This window comes from Lipotes vexillifer, unplaced genomic scaffold, assembly GCF_000442215.2.
Source record: "Lipotes vexillifer unplaced genomic scaffold, Lipotes_vexillifer_v1.1 scaffold2235, whole genome shotgun sequence".
NCBI lineage: Eukaryota > Metazoa > Chordata > Mammalia > Artiodactyla > Lipotidae > Lipotes > Lipotes vexillifer.
The window spans coordinates 107,529-126,956 of record NW_006797409.1 but is presented as its reverse complement, the minus strand read 5'-3'; the positions used below and the strand labels follow the sequence as shown (position 1 = coordinate 126,956).

Here is a 19,428-nt window from a genome sequence, read left to right as displayed (position 1 = left end):
GGAAAGAGGAACCCCAAAGTGAGAAACAGATCAAAAGTCCTTCACTAACTTCAGAAAAGAGGTTAAGTAGACTGTCATCAAAATCACTGGACTTGAATAAAAATGAATATCTTTCTTTGGACAAAAGCAGCACTTCAGATTCTGTTGATGAAGGTAAAGAATTTCTTATAAATTTTAGTAAAATTTCAGTTACGTCTTCTAATGTTTACTTTTATATTACATGTGTGCAAACTGAGCATTTGGTTTTTGCATTAGATACAGTCTCACTCTATAATGAACCAAAAAAGGATGGAAGTTAATAAGAAATAGAGGAAAGGGGCTGCTAAATCTAACCTCTCTCCACTTTTCAGAAGCCTGGAATTTGAAAATCTTCATCACGGTTAGCTTTTAATGTCCCAGGCCTTAAGATGGGGGAGATGAAGCAGTAGCAAGGGGAAAGCAATTTTTTTCTTTTTATCCATGACTCATTTGTAACTGGATGTTGTGCTTCTTATCTCCCTCACTTGTTTTTCTCCTCCTCCAACCCCCTTCCCCTCTGGCAACCACTTGTTTGTTCTCTGTATCTATGATTCTGTTTCTGTTATGTTTGTTCATTGTTCTGTTTTTTAGATTCCACATATAAGTGAAAGCATACAGCATGTGTCTTTGTCTGACTTATTTCACTAAGCATAATACCCTCTAGGTCCATCTATGTCAAAAACGGCAAGATTTCATTCTTTTTTATGGTTGAGTAATATTCCATTGTGTGTGTGTGTGTGTGTGTGTGTGTGTGTGTAGACACACACACACACACACACACACCACACACCTTCTTTATCCATTTATCTGTTGATGGGCACTTAGGTTGCTTCCATATCTTGGCTACTGTAAATAATGCTACAGTGAACATAGTGGGGTGCATATATCTTATTGAATTAGTGTTTTCGTTTTCTTCAGATAAATACCCCGGAGTGGAATTGCTGGATTGTATGGTAGTTCTATTTTTAATTTTTTGAGGAATCTACATACTATTTTCCATAGTAACTGCACCAGTTTACATTCCCACCAACAGTGCACAAGGGTTCCCTTTTCTCCACATCCTCCCCAATACTTGTTATTTGCTGTCTTTTTGATGACAGCCATTCTGACAGGTGTGAGGTGGTACCACATTGTAGTTTTGGTTTACATTTCCCTGATGATTAGTGATGTTGAGCATCTTTTCATGTGCCAGTTGGCCATCTGTATGTCTTCTTTGGAAAAATATCTATTCAGGTCCTCTGCTCGTTTCATTTTTTTAATCAGGTGGTTTTCAGTTGTTGAGTTGTATGAGTTCTTTGTATATTTTGGATATTAACCCCTTATCAGATATATCATTTGCAAATGTCATCTCCCATTCTAGTCAGCCTTTTCATTTAGATTATAGTTTCTTTCACTGTGCAAAAGCTTTTTAGTTTGATCTAGTCCCATTTATTTATTTTTGCTTTTATTTATCTTGCCAGCAGAGATATACACAAAATAATACTGCTAAGAAAGCTGTCAAAGAATGTACTGCTTATGTTTTCTTCTAGAAGTTTTATGGTTTCAGGTCTTACATTTGAGTCTTTAATACCGTTTGAGTTTAAAAAAATCATAATAAAAATCTTCATGGTGTAACACTATAATTTTACTACTTTCCTTAACCACAAAAAAAAAAAGAGAAAGAAAGAGAGATTCAAAAGTAGAGAATATAATAAAAATAAAAAGCAGTTGCTTAAGGGAAACTTTATAGCAAATCATATTCTCTTTACTTTCTCTTAAGTTAGAACCAATAACCTAGGGCTTGTCATACTTATCAAGTGGGCATTTCAAGGAATTTTTTTTTCTTTTTGGCTGTAAGATTATTGACACTGAAGTCAGTGAAGTGAGGAGACAATGGGAAAGATCTAGGGTAGTGACTACTTTCAAATTTCAAGAAAGGAGTAATGCCAGTGGAGTTTCACTATACCTGCTTTTGTACCAGCATGTTATATTAATATTCCTACCAGAATATTGGTGATGGGGATGTTGTAGTGGTTTGGATCTGTCTGGCATGATTGTATTTGCTAGTCCACTTACTGTTTGGCTTAGACCAGGTTTGGGAACCCCTGAAGGCTGTTTACTAAATCCATGAAAACTAAAACTAGATCCAAGGCAAATCTAAATCAAATCCAGATCAAGTCCAAATCTAAAATCAAATCCAGATCCAAAACCAAACCAAGACCAAATCCTTGAAAACCAAATCCAGATCAGATTCAACTTTGGTTTGGAAACACTGAAGCATCTCTGATGAAAACTAAACCCATGCTCTTAAAAACGTAAATAAAAATAAACAAGTCCCTAAAATATCATAGAATGCATTAAGAAGACAGTTGATGTGTTCTTTTGAAAAGATAGTTGACAGGAAGTTTTTTTATAAAAGGGTCGAGCACCAGGAATGACTAGACTCTCTTGGCGTCCTTACCATTCATGCTTGGGTACGCAGCCCTGTGAATTAGTTATCCCCTGCCTGCTTGAACCTCTAACTGTAGGAAGATCTACTCTGGCACCCAGTGGCCAGACATGTAAGTGACAGCAAAACGGGGATCTTTTCCCCCCTTCTTTCTCACCTGCTCTTTTATAAGAATGGTCCTTTAAAAAAAATGCCTTACTTTCTTTATTGAGTTCCTATAAAATTAACATTAATGATTGAAGGATAACATTAAAACTCATATAAGCTGTGTCTTTATCTAGAAATAAAGAATAATAGTGATGTAGTTTCTGTATTGCATGTGAGCCCTGATCACCCATTTTTAGAAAATGGAAGATAAAAAAAATTGTGTCCTTAGTTACTCAATTAAACTCCAAATTACCTAATTTTCTTGCATACCTACCCAATACATTTTTCACACATCCTCAAAATACTATCAACATCTGGTTTCAGTTTTATTCATGTCCAGGTCCTTTTCATATTTATGTCTCGATTTCCCCATGATTTCCACTGGCCACTTTCAAACTTATATGCTTGAAATAGTATTTCTTTTTTATTGGAAATAGTAACCTGCTACTAAGTTGAGCAGTGTTCCTTTCCCCATTTAAAATGCCACCTGCTAGCTTAATAAATTTCCAGCAATATTATTGGTGATGTTATTTAGGTAGGAAGCTTTAAAGTACTATGAATTTAATAAATAAATAATCCCAGGGACTTCCTTGGTGGTCCAGCGGTTAAGACTCCACGCTCACAATGCAGGGGTCGGGGTTCGATCCCTGGTCAGGGAACTTGATCCCGCATGCATGCCGCAACTAAAGATCATGCATGTCGCAACAAAGATTCCACATGCCACAACTAAGCCCTGGCACAGCCAAATAAATAAATATTAAAAAAAATAATCCCAGGTGGAAATAGTTTCTTTCATATCCTTACTTCCTCAAACACATTTACATACAAAAAGCATTATTGTTAATTTCCAGCAGCAATACCACAGATTATGTTTTATCAGTCATGATATAGAACATTTTATCGAATAATGGAGTTTAAATGAAATATGAAGATATTGTATTGAAATATTTATATAAGTGTAATTTATGTCCTTCTTAAATGTGAACAGGAAACTTACTTTTGAAAAATTATAGTTCCAGCACTCCTTAGAGAAATGGCTGCTTCTAGGGCCCAGTTGGGGAATGTACAAAATGAACCTGGAACATCTTGTAGTGCCAGAATATAAAGAAGTGCTTGAAAAAGAAAAAAAGAGGCATGTCGAAAGGACATAGGAGTCAACCTGAAAGAGCTTCTAATGGCCAAACAAAAAAATGAGCAGCAAAATAAATAATGATAATACTGCATTGTAACTTAAGGTATAAACTAATTATTCACAAGTCCATACTGATACCAATGATTGAATAAATATATAAATGGGGGAGCAAGCACGAGTCTTCCTTACAGAGTTCCAAGTAATATATGTAGATACTCCCCCTTCCAGGAGGTGGAGCTTAATTCTTCTCCCCGTGAGTATGGGCTGAACTTAGTGACTCATTTCTAACAAATAGAATGTGGAAAGAGGAAAATAATACTTCTGAAGTGGAGAAGCCTGCCAGACACCACCAAGTGATCAAGGTTAACATCATCATAAGTCATGCGATATGTGTACACCCTGAGTTTGAGAAGGGTGCTTCACCTCTGCGGTATTCTTCCCCCAAATCCAAACCCCAGTCTAATCATGGAAAAAGAAAACGCCTCAGATGAACCCAAACTGAGGGACATTCTACATAATACCTGACCTGTACTTTTCAAATGTATAAGGGCACTGAAAAACAAGGACAAAGTGAGGGACTGTCACAGATTGGAGGAGACTAAGAAGATAACAACTACATTCAACATGGGACTTTGGGTTGGGTTCTTGAACAGAAAGGGACATTACTGGAAAAAATAGGAATAAAGCCTAGTTTAGTTAATTGTACCTCTAAAATTATTCAAAACTAAAAAGTTTAAAAATATGATTGCAAAGTTGAAGTCCTATAAATAAAAGTAGACCCTAAGACTTTTTGCATTTTCCATAGTCACTTATTCATTCAAAAAGTTATTTAACACTTATTGTGTGCCAAACATGTAATGTACTTAGGTGTTTGAAAGCAACATGATCCCTGCCCACATAGAACTTAGAGTCTAGTAGTGCAGGAGAGAGACAATACACAAGTCACTAAGCCAATAAAAATATAATTACAAGTTGGGATAAGTTCTGTGAAGGTGATGAGCAGGATTAATAGAATCACGTGTACTTGTTTGCTTTCTTTGTGAATACATGAATTATTTTTACAATGAACATGTATTACTTCTTTGTCAGAAAAAGCTATTTCTCAAGCCTAATTAGGAAGTTGCCTCACAGAACCTTAGTTAATTGCCTAGTTTCAGTGATTCATTTCTATGCCGAAGGAGCCATTATTTGAAATTGCAGTGAATAGCTTTTGCCTACACATAGTATTGTTGCAGGGAGAAGGTAAATCAGTGTCTACCCGATGTCCCTAAGTTCTTTGCACCTGTAGCAAAATAGGGAGACACAAACCATTTCACGAGGGAGAAAAACCAACAGCTGGGGTGAAGGCAGAGCTAGAAGAGTTTTTCTGATTCTTAAACCACTATCTTTTACTTTAAGTGACTGCTTCTCATGGCTTAACATGGACAGATGCTTGACACAGATAATTCTTAGAGCTTGATTTGTGAACTGTGGGGAGCTTTTGTCACAGTTGTCATTCTGTACTGACAGGCATAATCCTTGAAATAATAAATAATCCCAGCCCTGAAATCATTAAAATTTCACATTGGATTGCTTTATTCTATTTCCTTTATTCTACCAGGTTCCTATTCCTAGATGTCCCCCCTTTTTTTTCATTTCCTTTTAATTCTTCTAAGTTAAACTCCTTGAACTATAAAATAAGAGGTTTAGTTTGTGTGCTCTGGAGCTACAGTGAATTCAAATTCCAATTCAGTCACTCACTAGCCACAGAGCTTTGGCGAGTTTCAGCAATTCTCTCAGTGTCTCAGTTTTCTCATCTGTACGATGGAGATGAAGATGTTAATACCTCTTATCTCACAGGATTGCTGTGAGGATGAGATGAGTGAATATTTGTAACGTGCTTAGCACAATACCTGCCACATGGTAAGCACCATAGATTCCTGGGCTCTTTTATGCAGTGTTTCCAGGGAACATGAGGAGAGGTGAGCAGATGTTGCTTCTTCAGTTGCTACCAGGAGTTTTCAACATAATTATCGCTGTCAAATTCTTAGAAAAATGTAATATTCCGTTGGGCTTTATTTAGCTTTGAAGAATACTTTTCAGAAGGATTTCTTTTAATGTGTGGTATTGAGAGTAGGTAGTGGATACAGTGATACTTGTCTTGGGGGAGTGAGCTTTAAGTCAAATTTGAAACACTGTTCAGGCTAGTAAGTTAGTGAGTGCAGCAGAGAGATATTCGAGTCATTCATGACTTAGTAATTACCGAATGTTTGCGTATTCAGAAATAGGACCTGCTATTCACCGTGGTAGATACCACCCTATGTGTCTCAGTACTGCCCTTGTCACTCTTGAAATATTTTTTTGAGTGCTCGCTTTGGCAGCACATACACTAAAATTGGAATGATACAGAGAAGATTAGCATGGACCCTGCACAGGGATGACGCACAAATTCATGAAATATTCTTTTGAATGATACATTATGGTAGTTTGATATTCAAGTTAAATATTTCTATATCTTTTGGGTTTTGACTGAACTATTGATCATATATAGTTTAATTACTATATACTATTATGTATAGTTATACATAGTACATATGTATATAATACCAATTTAGAGTTTTAATAGTGTCCTGTAATGTGCTGATCATTGTAATCACATTTAAAAACCATTTTGTGCCCAAAACAAACAAAACAAAACCTTGAAATTACCTTTCCTTGATTTCTTCACTTTTTGTTCCATGTTTTTTGTTTCCCCAGAAAATATTCCTGAGAAAGATCTTCATGGAAGACTTTATATCAACCGTGTTTTTCATATCAGTGCTGAGAGAATGTTTGAATTGCTGTTCACCAGTTCACGCTTTATGCAGATATTTGCCAGTTCTAGAAATATAATAGGTTGGTCTTGTGTTCTTTATCTAATGATAAATCTGGGAGAATTTTATTATCCTTAGAGGATTGAGCCTATGTAAATTGATTTATGTTGTCAAGGGGAAAATTCAGACAGGCTTCCATTTTATTTTGGTGATGTATAAACTAGCGTTTAGGTGTTTTGGCTAAAATCACATGTAAATAGTATAATTGTCCAATTAGTCAGGTCCTACCTACAATTAAGTTCAGACCCTTTGAGAACTAAAACTCCATTTATTTATTAATGTAGCAGTTTAGTTGGGTTGAACCACCTTTAAAAGGGTTCTACTGTGGAAAGATTGGATTCTAGTAGAGTATAAATTGGTGCAATCACTTTGCTAAATGGTTTGGCAGTATCTACTAAAGCTGACTCCACAATTCTACTATTAGGTATATATAACCTTCAGAAATGGGTACATGTGTACTCTGAATGACATGTACTACAGTGTCCATAGCAACATTATTTATAATGGCCCCCAAACTCAAAAAACAGCCCAAATATCCACCAATAATAGAATGGATAAACAGATTGTGTATGTTCACGCAAAAGAATACTGTATAGCAATGAAAAAAAAAAACCTGCTGCTTATAATAATATGAGTAAATCTTACTGATATTCTGTAGTATTAAGCAAAAGAAGCCAGACACAAAACAGTACATACTGTGATTTCTTTATATAAAGTTCAAAAACAGGTGAAACTTACTTATGGGCATAAAATCAGCATACTAGTTAACTGCAGTTGGGTGGGTAAAGACTGGGAGGGGGCTTCTGGGATGCTGGTAAAGTTCTCTGTCTTGATCTGGGTAGTGGTACACGTGTGTGTTTTCTCTGTGCAAATTCATGGAAATTTGAGATTGCAGTGTCTATGGTCTACCTTAATGAAAATACCAAAAAAAAAAAAAAAAATTCCAGTTAGGAAGTTAGTTATAAAAAAGATTTTATTGATTATGTATTAAAAGTTCTATTTTGGTAAACATCTCAAATAAGCTTATAGTCAATTTGAAATTGAATTTATCCTAAATATTTCAAGATATTTTAGAAACTTTGAGAGCATGTGGTTTAGCTTGCTATATAAAATTAGAAATCAGCAGTGGCAGAGATCCATATAAGCTGAGTCATTTGACATAGTCAAAGAGAAAGTTATTCTACAATCAATTTAAATATAGTCTGTAATTTAACCATTTTATTAACGATCAGATGTTATTCCTTTATTTGAAACTTTTATGTAAACATAATTACATATTCATAGATTATATCATTGATATAGATTCAGTTGTAAAGAGTAACTTTTCCTTATTATTTATAGTAGAGGAGCAAAGCAGTTTCTAATTGATAGCTATTGAGTCTTGTGATTATATTAAGAATGTCATGTTTTTAAAAATCATTACTTTTTTCAGTTCTTCCAGTTTTTTTTTTTTAACTTATTTATTTTATTTATTTTTGGCTGCATTGGGTCTTTGTTGCTGTGCGTGGGCTTTCTCTAGTTGCGGAGAGCGGGGGCTACTCTTTGTTGCGTTGCGCGGGCTTCTCATTGCAGTGGCTTCTCTTACTGCAGGGCACCGGCTCTAGAGCGCAGGCTCAGTAGTTGTGGTGCACGGGCTTAGTTGCTCCGTGGCATGTGGGATCTTCCTGGACCAGGGCTCAAACCCTGTACCCTGCATTGGCAGGCGGATTCTTAACCACTGAGCCACCAGGGAAGCCCCAGTTCTTCCAGTTTTAAAAATGTATAATACCTGAGGGATATAAATCTTTTCACTAAGTAGCTTATGTTTAACTTATTATATCTGTTTTGAATCTATTTTGTATCTTTTTGCCATTCATGTCTACCTGGAGAACTTGCTATTTCAGAAGAGTAGGATACATTATTTCTCTTAATTTTCTAAGATGATGCCTGTTGATATTGCACCACTATTTTTATGGCTGAAAAGGCCCACAAGAAACTAGCATGTTATTCCACGCTGGTACTAAATGAAGTTTGTTTTTTTGAATCATAGCTGCATTTGGTGTCTGATATCATATCTAGCTTCAATATGGATGACTGTGTTTGCTATCTGATGCTATAAATGGCTTTGGGCAGCAAAGGCTTCTGGCTAATCACAAGTATAAATAGTTATAGGCATGTTGCCTTTAGACGTAGAATTAGTCAGAAGGTTTGCCCCAAAAGAGATAATCTGCTTCTGATTGCATGCTATTATGTTATCTTCTGAACTTGTTACCTAGTAATCAAAGTTGTGTTTCTTGAGAATGGGTCTCAAAGGCTCCTTTCTAAAAATATCAAGAATTTAATGGGAAAGTTTAGTATGGTCAGTTATTTGTGGATTTAACCTAATTTTAGCTTTAAAATGGCTACTGCTGGATCTATTTTTTTAATAATGATTTAAAATTATTAAAAATGATGGTAATTCTTAATAATTTGCAATAAAAATTATCTAAATTGGATTCTTTTAAATCTTTGTTTACTATTGTATGACACTATTTTGTAATTCAAAGCTCAGTTTTAAGTCTTTTTATTCAACTTTTTAATTTTGAAAAAATGTAAACCTTCAGAAAAGTTGCATGAATAGTATAATAAAGCCTATATCCATTACCTAGATTCACCAATCTTTTTTCTTGTGGTAAAATGTACATAACATAAAATTTACCAGTTTAGCCATTTTTAAGTACAATTCCATGGCATTAAGTACATTCACATTTTGTTGTGCAGCCATCAGTATCATCCATCTCTAGAACTTTTTCATCTTCCCAAACTGAAGCGCTGTACCTATTAAACAATAACTGTCCATTTCCCCCTCTCCCCAACTCCTGATGACCACCATTCTACTTTCTGTCTCTGTGAAGTAGACGATGTTCTGGCACATTACGTTCAATAGGCTTGTTGGCAACACTGGTGAAGATACAAGTGGAAGAGACACTTTTATCTTTGTTGATAGTTGCTTTGTCGAATGGTGTGCAGTTTTAATGGCAGAATTCAATGATATCTTTAAATTCTGTTGCTGATTAACAATGGACTATTTGTATAATTTTTCTGAAACAGGCTGACATATGACTAAAATGATCTTTTGAAAAGTATTTTATAATTAATTTTATATCTCTTTCTTGGACAACGAAATAAATCATTTTTACAGCAAATTCTGTATTGTAGATCCCATGGTTTGTAATGTTGCCTTTTTAATTTGCTTGCACAATTTTTCTAGATATGCAAAAGGCAGCTTCAGGATCCCTCATTAAATCTCTAGGCCTAAGTAAATGAAAGAAGTTGAGCAAAATTGGATATATCATAAAGCCTTGCTTCAATCCTTTGATGATGGGTAGTGGGTTAGATAAATGCTCCTATGTTTTAGGACATTGATGAATAGCAGCCAGATATACTAATTGCCTAAATCCATTGTGCCAACAACATTAGCCAGCTTAGTCAGATCTTTGAATAGAGTTCATGATGCTGTTACCTATATTTTCCTAGTGTTTCGCTTGTTGAAGGACCTTTGTTAATGTATGGTGCTATGTTCTAAAGATATGTTTCTGTTCAGAGTGTATTTTTACTCACTGTGTTGTTGCTAAGTAAATAAAAGAGAATTTTGACCAAGATCTTGCCATAAATGCAGAGAGATTATTCTATAACTTTCTTCATATAGAAAAGGTTACATAGTTTATTTATATTCCATTGCTCCCTCCTTGATTAAAGATCTCGGCAGATAAACCATTAACACTACATGATTTCTCATTGACGTGATTTCCCCACAAGTTGGGATCAGATCATATTGCTGCATAATTCAAGGTCTTGTCCTCAGTGATGGAAATATTGAAGTGTTCTATCTCTGTTTAATAAGGCCAGCACTGTTACTTCTCTTTGTAGGTACTGGGGACTTTAAAAAGAAGCCTACTGATGAAATGACTTTTAATTTTATCTTCTAGAGAAAAGAAAAAAGTTCTTTAATAGGCTACAATTTAGAAGTAAATGGATCATAGATGGGGCATATGTCACATACAAGAAGAGTGCCTAACATGTGATTTTACTCTTGTTTAATGTTAAACTAATAACACAGTTATAAGGAAGTTAGGATTGGTCAAAAATAAAAATTGAAATAATTCAAAAACTCCCTCTTTGATTCCATTCCAAGCCATACCCCTCAAATTTCTAGAACTAACTCTTTTTATATTTGCTGTGATTAGATATAGTATCTACCCCTTGGAATGTAGAGCCTGGAGGTGACCAACTGAGAACCATGACCTACACTATAGTCCTTAATAATCCACTAACTGGAAAGTGCACCACGGCCACTGAAAAGCAGGTATGTCTATGCTGCCAGTATTCCAAAAGAATCGTGCATGTGGGAAGAGGGAAGATGCCTGTCATAGGTCCTAGTCATCAATTTACAGGACAGTTTCAACAAATAAACGGCAAGGAAAAAAATAGAGGAGAAACTGTGTACAGGTTAAAAGAGATTTAAGAGTTATACCAACCAAATTAACGCAATCCTAATTCAGACAAACCAACTGTAAAAGGGTATTTCTGAGATTTAAGGAATTGTTCATTTTTATGTGCAATAATGGTATTGTAGCTATATTTTAAAGAAGAGAATATTTATCTTTTAAAGGGATATACTGAGGAATTTATAAAGAGATATACTGATGTATTTTTGGATGAAATTATGCTGGTATCTAGGGTGTTTTTTAAAAGTAATCTAGTCAGGCAGAGGATGGGAGTAGAGGGAGGGAATATGGGGAGAGGTACAGATGAAACAGGACTGGGCAGGAGTTAATATTGTTGAAGCTCGTTGATGAGCTTATGAGGGTTTATTGTATAATGTTCATTTCTACTCTTGTATATGTTTGAACTTTTCCATAATAAATGGTTTTTAAAAGAACACTATTGGAATCTGATTTACTGGATCATGTCAAGGGTTAGAGCCAAATAACTAGATGGCTGCTGTGACATATGAGGAAGAGACTGTAAGATATTTAATGCTCTGTCTACTGTGTGACCAGCATGTCACTGTCATACAGTGGGGTTTATGTTTGGCCAGTTGTTGTTGACATATAGTATAACTGTTCTGCAAAGTTAGAAAATATTTATTAACATCTGAATTAGTTGTGCTATCATAGTTTTTGTCCGTCAGTGTTCAAAAGGACTTACATATTTTTCTTCCAAAGATTTTCAAACATTTAAGAGAAGTTTTGTATTTTGAATTGGAGAGTCTTTGATAACCTTAGAGGATGGGCAGAATCGGTAAGGTGAAAATGAGAAAGATTTGGCCAGCAGCCACTTCTGATCCTGTTTAGGGAAAGCAGTGTTTGTTTGGTTGTCTCCTTCCTTCACGTTTTTGGTGAAGGGTGGTTTTGTTAAACTTGGATGAATTTTAGAGTGGCGTCCTGGCTTTGTTCAATTGAATTTTGAATTGTTTCCCTACCAGGAACATTTGCAATTCTTTATAAATTACTAACACAACATGAGAGATTATGTAGTTCCTTTCTCCTCCTCATGCCTCAAAGAAAGGAAAAAAAACAATTATACAGTGAAGTGACAGAGAGGTAGCAAATACTATTTCTGCAGGTCCCGTCTCAATTCATAGATCTCACAGCCAGCATAGTGGCCCTTCTGGCTCCGTATATAGGCTTCTCGTGTTTTTTGTAATTGGTGAGAAGGAATTCGAGTATATAGGCTCTAAATTGGCGAGGAACTTGATGTATTAAACATGTACATGCAAAAAAAATTAATCTTATTTTGGCAGAGACTGTATAAAGAGAGTCGGGAAGCACAGTTTTACTTGGTAGATTCAGAAGTGCTGACACACGATGTCCCCTACCATGATTACTTCTATACTCTGAACAGATACTATATCATCCGATCTTCAAAGCAGAAATGCCGGTTGAGGTGAGCTGCTGTAAATGAGTGTTTTAGTCAGGACAGGCTACACTGTGTGCTGGTAACGTATCAATCCCAAAATCTTAGTAGTAGCCTTACACAGCAAAGCTTTATTTCTTGCTTTACGTGTCCACTGGCAATCCGCAGAGGGGCGGGGATCCTGACTCAAGGACCCAGGCTGATGAAGGCTTTGACCTCCCGGGGCTGCACAATCCAGAATATGTGTCATTTCATTTGCCACTGGAAGAGAGAGCTGTAGAGCTGTGCTCGCAGTCCAGTGGCCAGAACTGGTCACAGGACCCCGTTTAATGGCAAGGGGACCGGGAGACTTGAGGAGCACGTGGTGGGTGGTAAACAGCTCTGTTGCGATGGGAGACCAGAAATGTTGGCGTGTTGAAGATGGTGCTGGGCCATCACACAATTGGCCTAGTCTCAGCTAATGTAGTGACGTGCAGCTAATGTATGACCACTAGAGATTTTTTTATACGAGGCATTTAGGAAATTTAAAATTTATTTTGAGCCTTTATTGCTATTTAAGTAAAGAAAATTCAGGGTTAGAGAAAGGAAAGAAATAAAATGCCAAGTTGATGAAAATTTAGCAGTGCCCAGTAATTTTTTAAAGAATACATTATCAGTGAACAATTTTTTTTTTAATAGTCTTAATGACTTTGAATCCTTTTGGCTTTCCGCTGAATTCATTCCTACATCTAATTGTAATGTTAATAATATAATTAAAATTTGTAAATTAAATATTCTTCTTTCTTCCTTATCTATTAGAGTTTCAACAGATTTGAAATACAAAAAACAACCATGGGCCATTGTCAAATCTTTAATTGAGAAGAATTCCTGGAGTTCCTTGGCGGACTATTTCAAACAGCTTGGTTTGTAAATTTCTTGATTTATCTATTTTTGTAAAAATGGCATTTATTAACAGAATGGATGGATTCTTCATTTGGATTCGTAGCAGAAACTGGTAGGTGATGTTGGAATGACTCCTACTGAAGTGGTTCCAACTACTACACTTGGAATTTCAAAACTTCTAATTTTCATTGGTCTACCAAACACTTATATAATGCTTATGATATGCCAGACGTTGTTCTGTGTGCTTTATAAATATCACCCTGTGTTTTACAACCCTGTGAGATATAAGTACTATTATTTTTTTTTCCATTGAAACACACAGAGAGAGAGGTTAAGTGACTTGTCCAAGATCACCACACAGGAGCTGTCATACTCCCTCCCTCTGTAAGGAACCAAGGAAGCTGACTGCAGTGAGGAACTGGGTAATCTGGTCACAAGTATGCACTTGTGCCCACGAAGGTCTGGAGCCTCCTCAGGCCCACATCTCCCTTACCAGTGCAGCTCTCCTGGGTTTACGCAGGCCCACCTAGCAGTGGTACCACGTACATGTGTGGATTTGGTGGAGGTGGGTACTAGACTGGGGAGGTCATGTAGTTGTTCTGTTTGGATATTCTTTAAAATATACATGAGGAAAAAACATATATATACATATGTGAGCATAATTAATTTTAGCTAAAGAAAAGGTGGTGGCCAATCAACTCAGGGTAATTTAAGGCTTCATCATCCAGCTTGTTGATTATTTATTTTCCTTGTTTCCTTGTCCTTGGTTATTTCATTATTAAGCTCCAGATCACTAGAAAAATGAAACTCAAAAATGAGTTTGGCCACTAGATAATGAACTTCTAATGAAAAATCTGGTGAAGGGAAAGGTTAAAACAAATGTGGAAAATGAGGTTTTTATTCATAGGTTGTTTGCAGATTTTCTTTACTAGTGCTTCCTTTTTTGCAAACCCTCATTGTAAATTAGAACTATTATATGCTTCTCCGTCCTTTGAGATTGACAATCGAGTACTATAATCTATCTTGGAAATCTTTCTAATGATCCAATGTAAGTGGGTTGTTTCCATAACTGAAATCTCTACATTAATATTTAATATAGCACATGGCAAATTTGCTCTGATGATCCTGTCATTAATTAATACAGTTCCTTCTTCCTAGAATAATGCAGCCTCATTATGGGATCATCGTACACTCCAGAATTTTTCATTAAGAGTAAAGTTTGAACCTAGGCCATAAGAATCTGAGTAATAGTTAAAGAAAGTTACCAAGGTCTAAAAAAAAGCAAACTGAGAACAAAACAACGACCAACCCCCCAGTATCATATAGTTGAGAAAGTTTCTCCACTATCTAAAGATTTTTTTCTTCTTAGAATCAGATTTGTTAATGGAAGAATCTATGGTAAATCAGCCCATTGAAGACCCTGGAAAACTTAGTGGCCTACGAAGGAGAAGGCGAACAGTCAACAGAACAGCAGAAACAGCTCCTAAACTTTCTTCTCAGCGTTCTTCTGGAGACCTGGGCTTAGATGCCAAAGGGGATATTACAGGTAGCTGTTACCTGGTAAACAGAGATGAAAGTTTTTTTCCTTATAAGTTTACTTTATATGAAGCCAAATATGCCTCTTGTTTATAAGACACGTCAGTTAGGAGGTCTCCCTTTCTCCTCTCCTTTTCCAATAATGTTTGTCGAACTCTGGTTTCCTTAAAGAAAACCAATATGTAAGTATAAAGGAGCAGTTACAAAATGGCAGGCACGTGGCCAGTAGCAGTATTTTACTGGGCCCACATGCTATTTTAAACCTTGGACATTTTTATATAGAGTCTCAGATCTGGCAGCCCTGGACCCACATCCCTTTGTAGCAGCAGGTGGTTGGAGCTTAGTAGTAGCTGCCCCATTTGACTGAGCGTGCACTCTCCCCAGGTCACCAGTCCGCACGACTCTTACCCTATTGCTGGCTGCTTCACTCATTAACTTCCTGCCTAGCATTTGTACACATTTGATTTCTACCCTTGAATCTACTATCATGTTTGTATGCTTTTAATCCTTATGTACTCTCAGGGCCAGCCCAGCAAAATTGCAGAGATAGAAGGTGACTTTTATTATCTCTACTCTCAATTTTGAAGACATCTTGCCCCTACTAACTGTTGTTCCCTCTCTCTCAGTGCTATAACGCTGTCATACCTTCTCATCCTTCTACATTATCAAATCCTTTTCTAAGGTTTACATCTTAGTGTGAATCTGTTTTTCTACCATTTCAACTTAATAGCTCTTTAATTTTGGGATTTGGCAACAAAATTTGTGAAACAGAGAACAGGTGAGGATGATTTAAAAAGTTTTTTTAAGGAGGGAAGCATTATACGTAAAACTATTTCAAATATTATTTGCAGAGATGGAACTTAGCTAGAGATCATACATGATATATTGAATTGCTTGTTTAATTTTAGAACAAATTAATCTGTAATATAGGCCAAATTTGCAGAACTGATACAGGGTTTCTTTTTGTAGATTTGTTTACTAATACTCAGGATATCAAAAGTCAGAAGAGGGGTGCAGGGAATTCACTGTAAATCACTTTGTCTTTACAAATAATTTTAAAAACTTCTTTTCCAGTACTTTTCAAATGAAATTAAACAATCCTGATTCTAATACGGCCTTTTTTTGTAATTTGCAGGAAAGAAAAAAGAAATTGAAAGCTATAACACTGTCCTTATTGTGGTGATGAGTATTTTGTAAGTATTTGTGTTGAATGCTTAGTTTGCTTGTGTCCTCACTTATCTTTTAATGGTTTCCAAAAGAATTTGAACGTATTTGTATATTATTATATAGAAATTACCACAATTTGACCAATTTTGGCCTACAAAAACAGTAATTTTATATGCTTCAGTCTGATAGTTTTTGAATGATTTTCAGAAGAACTGTTAAATTCGAGGGAATACCAAATACACGTTCAGTAAATGTTTTTGTTTTTTAAAGTAATCTGATTTGTTTCTACCATCATAGATTTTTAGGGAAGTACGATAAATTTAAAGGGATTTTTTTTTTTTTTTTTTTTTTTTGCGGTACGCGGGCCTCTCACTGTTGTGGCCTCTCCCGTTGCGGAGCACAGGCTCCGGATGCGCAGGCTCAGTGGCCATGGCTCACGGGCCCAGCTGCTCCATGGCACGTGGGGTCTTCCCGGACCGGGGCACGAATCCGTGTCCCCTGCATCGGCAGGCGGACTCTCAACTACTGCACTACCAGGGAAGCCCAAGGGGATATTTTTATATGCAGGCTCATGAAATCCCAACGATGCTATTTTACTCTACTTGATTAGACCAGTGATCCGTACCCTTTACTGTGCATAGGAATCACTTGCTGAAATACAGATTTCGCAGCCCCAGTCCTACAGATCGAGTCAGTGGGTCTTGAGTAGGGATCAGGAATCAGTAGTATTCTAATACACACGTGCAGGTTATTCTGATGCAAATAATCTGAGGATTGTAGGGTGAGAAATACTGGGGCAATTAGTCTGAATCTCAGAGTGTTCTACTGGAATCTACTCAGCCAGTCGTATTTAGACTACTGTTATCTCCATGGCTGTACCTGGATCTTGAGGTAGTCCATCCCATTTAATTGAATTAGTTCTGACTGGATGATACACTCTGGGTTTTGGAATGAAGTTCTTATATCAGCTGTTTTTTCTAATTACAGATTTCAGAACATACAAAATGTTTGTCGTGCCTTTGCGTTTTATAAAAGGTTTTCATATTCTGCTTCCATTGGTTTGCTGTGACAATTTTGAATAGTAAATATTATCTGTGATCTTTTGTATTACTTTGTAGAAGGTTTACAGTCAGATGTTGAAATGTTGATCTATACCCCATTTCAGTGACACAGTAATTTCATAGATTTGGTTTTCTTGCTACTACCTTAGTTTTCATTCAAGAAAAATCTTCTGCATGGGTAAAAGTGAATATGATGTATTTTTAAGGGCAAGTCAATATTTTAACAGAAAAAACCAGAGAGATATGATGCCATCTATGTATTTGCATGTATGTGTAATGAGATACGTTCATTCACTTGAAATACTATTTTGAGAACCAACAGAGTAAGTTTATTTAGCAGGTAACGTTTTATATATGATCCAATTAATGTATGTTTGGGATTTGAAATTTTGTCTAAGTTGAACTAGAAGAAATTTTTGCTGAACGGTGATTTTGTGAATGTGATTTTGTTTTGGCTTCTGCTGAGAATAAGAGGTACATCAGGATCTATCTAAGATCAAATCCATATTGATCTTCATTTCCTTTCTGAAGTGCAGTATTATGTATGTATAATTGCTTAAGACAAAAGCACCCAAAAATAGATCTTGAAAGCTAACATGGTAGATTTCTAAGCCGGTGGTCACACATCCACACTGGCTGGGATTCCTAGCCGAGAAGAGACGTCAGGGACAATCCCAACCTGCTTGTTTGGGGACTTTATTGTCACTAGTTATCTTCTAACTGTTCCCTCAACATCCACTGAATACTTACAAATAAGTATTTCATACAATAAAATAGGGGTAATTGATTTAAATAATAACAATAATTGGAAACTAGTCTGGATAAGATACATTTTTGAAGGTTTTGTGTGTCTATTCTGCACTAGCAACGCTTTAGGTCTGAATAATAGTGGATTAACCAGGTCTGATTTGCTCTGCGTAGTTTGCTGTTGCTGGTTTTATTGAATGTGACGCTGTTTCTGAAGCTGTCAAAGATAGAGTACGCTGCTCAGTCCTTTTACCGTCTTCACCTCCAGGAAGAGAAATCTGTTAAGTAAGTCTTCTTCCCTCGCAACCTATTATGTCAATAATTCCTTTGCTGCAGGGAGCTTAATTCCAATTTTAGAGATTTTGATCTGCCAACTATTCTCTAGGCATAAACTTTTTTGTTTACTTTTTTGTTTTATTTGCAAATTTATAGGGCACTGATGATTTCTAGAGATGAAAGCCTAGAAGCTATTCCTTTTTAAGATGGTATTTTTCTTTCAGTTTAGCCTCTGATATGGTGTCAAGAGCAGAAGATATTCAAAAGAGCAAAGATCAGGCCCATCGCTTAAAAGGAGTGCTCCGGGACTCCATCGTGATGCTGGAACAGGTCAGCACCTCTGTGTACCACGTTACTTAGTAGTCATCCCAGTGAATCAGCTGCTCCTCTGGTTGTGAGAGAATATTTACTGTTCCGTTATTTGAAGAAATCCCGCTCCTAGAGGCATCTACCCTTGCCAGTTTCTGGATTATACATTTTATAGTCACTTGTACTTTTTGTTTTTAACAAAATGGGAACGTACTGTACTTACCATTGCATACCCTCTTTTTTCAATTAGTAATATATTTTGAAGATGTTTCCCTATCAGCTTGTATACATATACCTCATTCTTTTTATTGGTCCTTCTATATAAAATTTCATGCTCAATATCAGCTTTTTATAGAAGTGGTAGATTGCTCATTATTTTGTTTTATCTCTTAACCATGCTCATTATTTTGTTTTTAATCTATTAACCTGCTCATTATTTTGTTTTTATCTATTAACCATGTATCATGGAAATACTTCCATATCCTCTTCTCTTAACAGCTGCATAGAATTCAACTGCACATATGTGGCATAATTATTTTACCAGTTCTCCACTGAAGAATGAACATTTAGGTTGTTTTGGTGTTTTGCAATAAGCGTTATCTCTTGACCATAGTGTCATCAGTGTGTGCTGCTCGGTTCTATGAACCAAAACTTAGGATTCCCTTTGAAAAATGAGGACCAATACTTATGTTATAATATAATACATGTGTACTTTTCAAAATTGAAAAATAGAGAATAGAAGAGAACCTACTAGCATTCAGACTTAGTCACTTTTAACATCTTGTTTTATTTGCTTCCATCCTTTTCTTCTGTGCATTGGTTTGTTTTTTTAGAAGATTCAATTATTGAGCATTTCTTAGAACATGTGGGGCACTAAAGGTGCTTCCACTGGGCACTCTTCAGATGCACAGTGCCTGCAGTTAGTAACTTTCTCCTCGCCCTCAGCAAGGAGTAGATCATACTCTCACTTTTCTTCTCATCCTCTCCACTCGTTTC

General features: G+C 36.1%; 1 protein-coding gene across 1 annotated transcript in view; it reads left to right on the top strand.

Moving 5' to 3' along the window:
- Window positions 1–19,428, top strand: part of GRAMD1C (GRAM domain containing 1C) — a 93,532-nt gene that overhangs the window by 65,266 nt on the left and 8,838 nt on the right. Inside the window, exons 9-17 of the mRNA XM_007469529.1 lie at window positions 1–153; window positions 6,462–6,599; window positions 10,783–10,901; window positions 12,342–12,484; window positions 13,253–13,356; window positions 14,706–14,882; window positions 16,008–16,065; window positions 18,022–18,132; window positions 18,348–18,453. The exon at window positions 1–153 is cut by the window's left edge and continues 10 nt beyond it. Coding sequence (XP_007469591.1) covers window positions 1–153; window positions 6,462–6,599; window positions 10,783–10,901; window positions 12,342–12,484; window positions 13,253–13,356; window positions 14,706–14,882; window positions 16,008–16,065; window positions 18,022–18,132; window positions 18,348–18,453 — 1,109 coding nt within the window. The remainder of the gene's footprint in view (window positions 154–6,461; window positions 6,600–10,782; window positions 10,902–12,341; window positions 12,485–13,252; window positions 13,357–14,705; window positions 14,883–16,007; window positions 16,066–18,021; window positions 18,133–18,347; window positions 18,454–19,428) is intronic.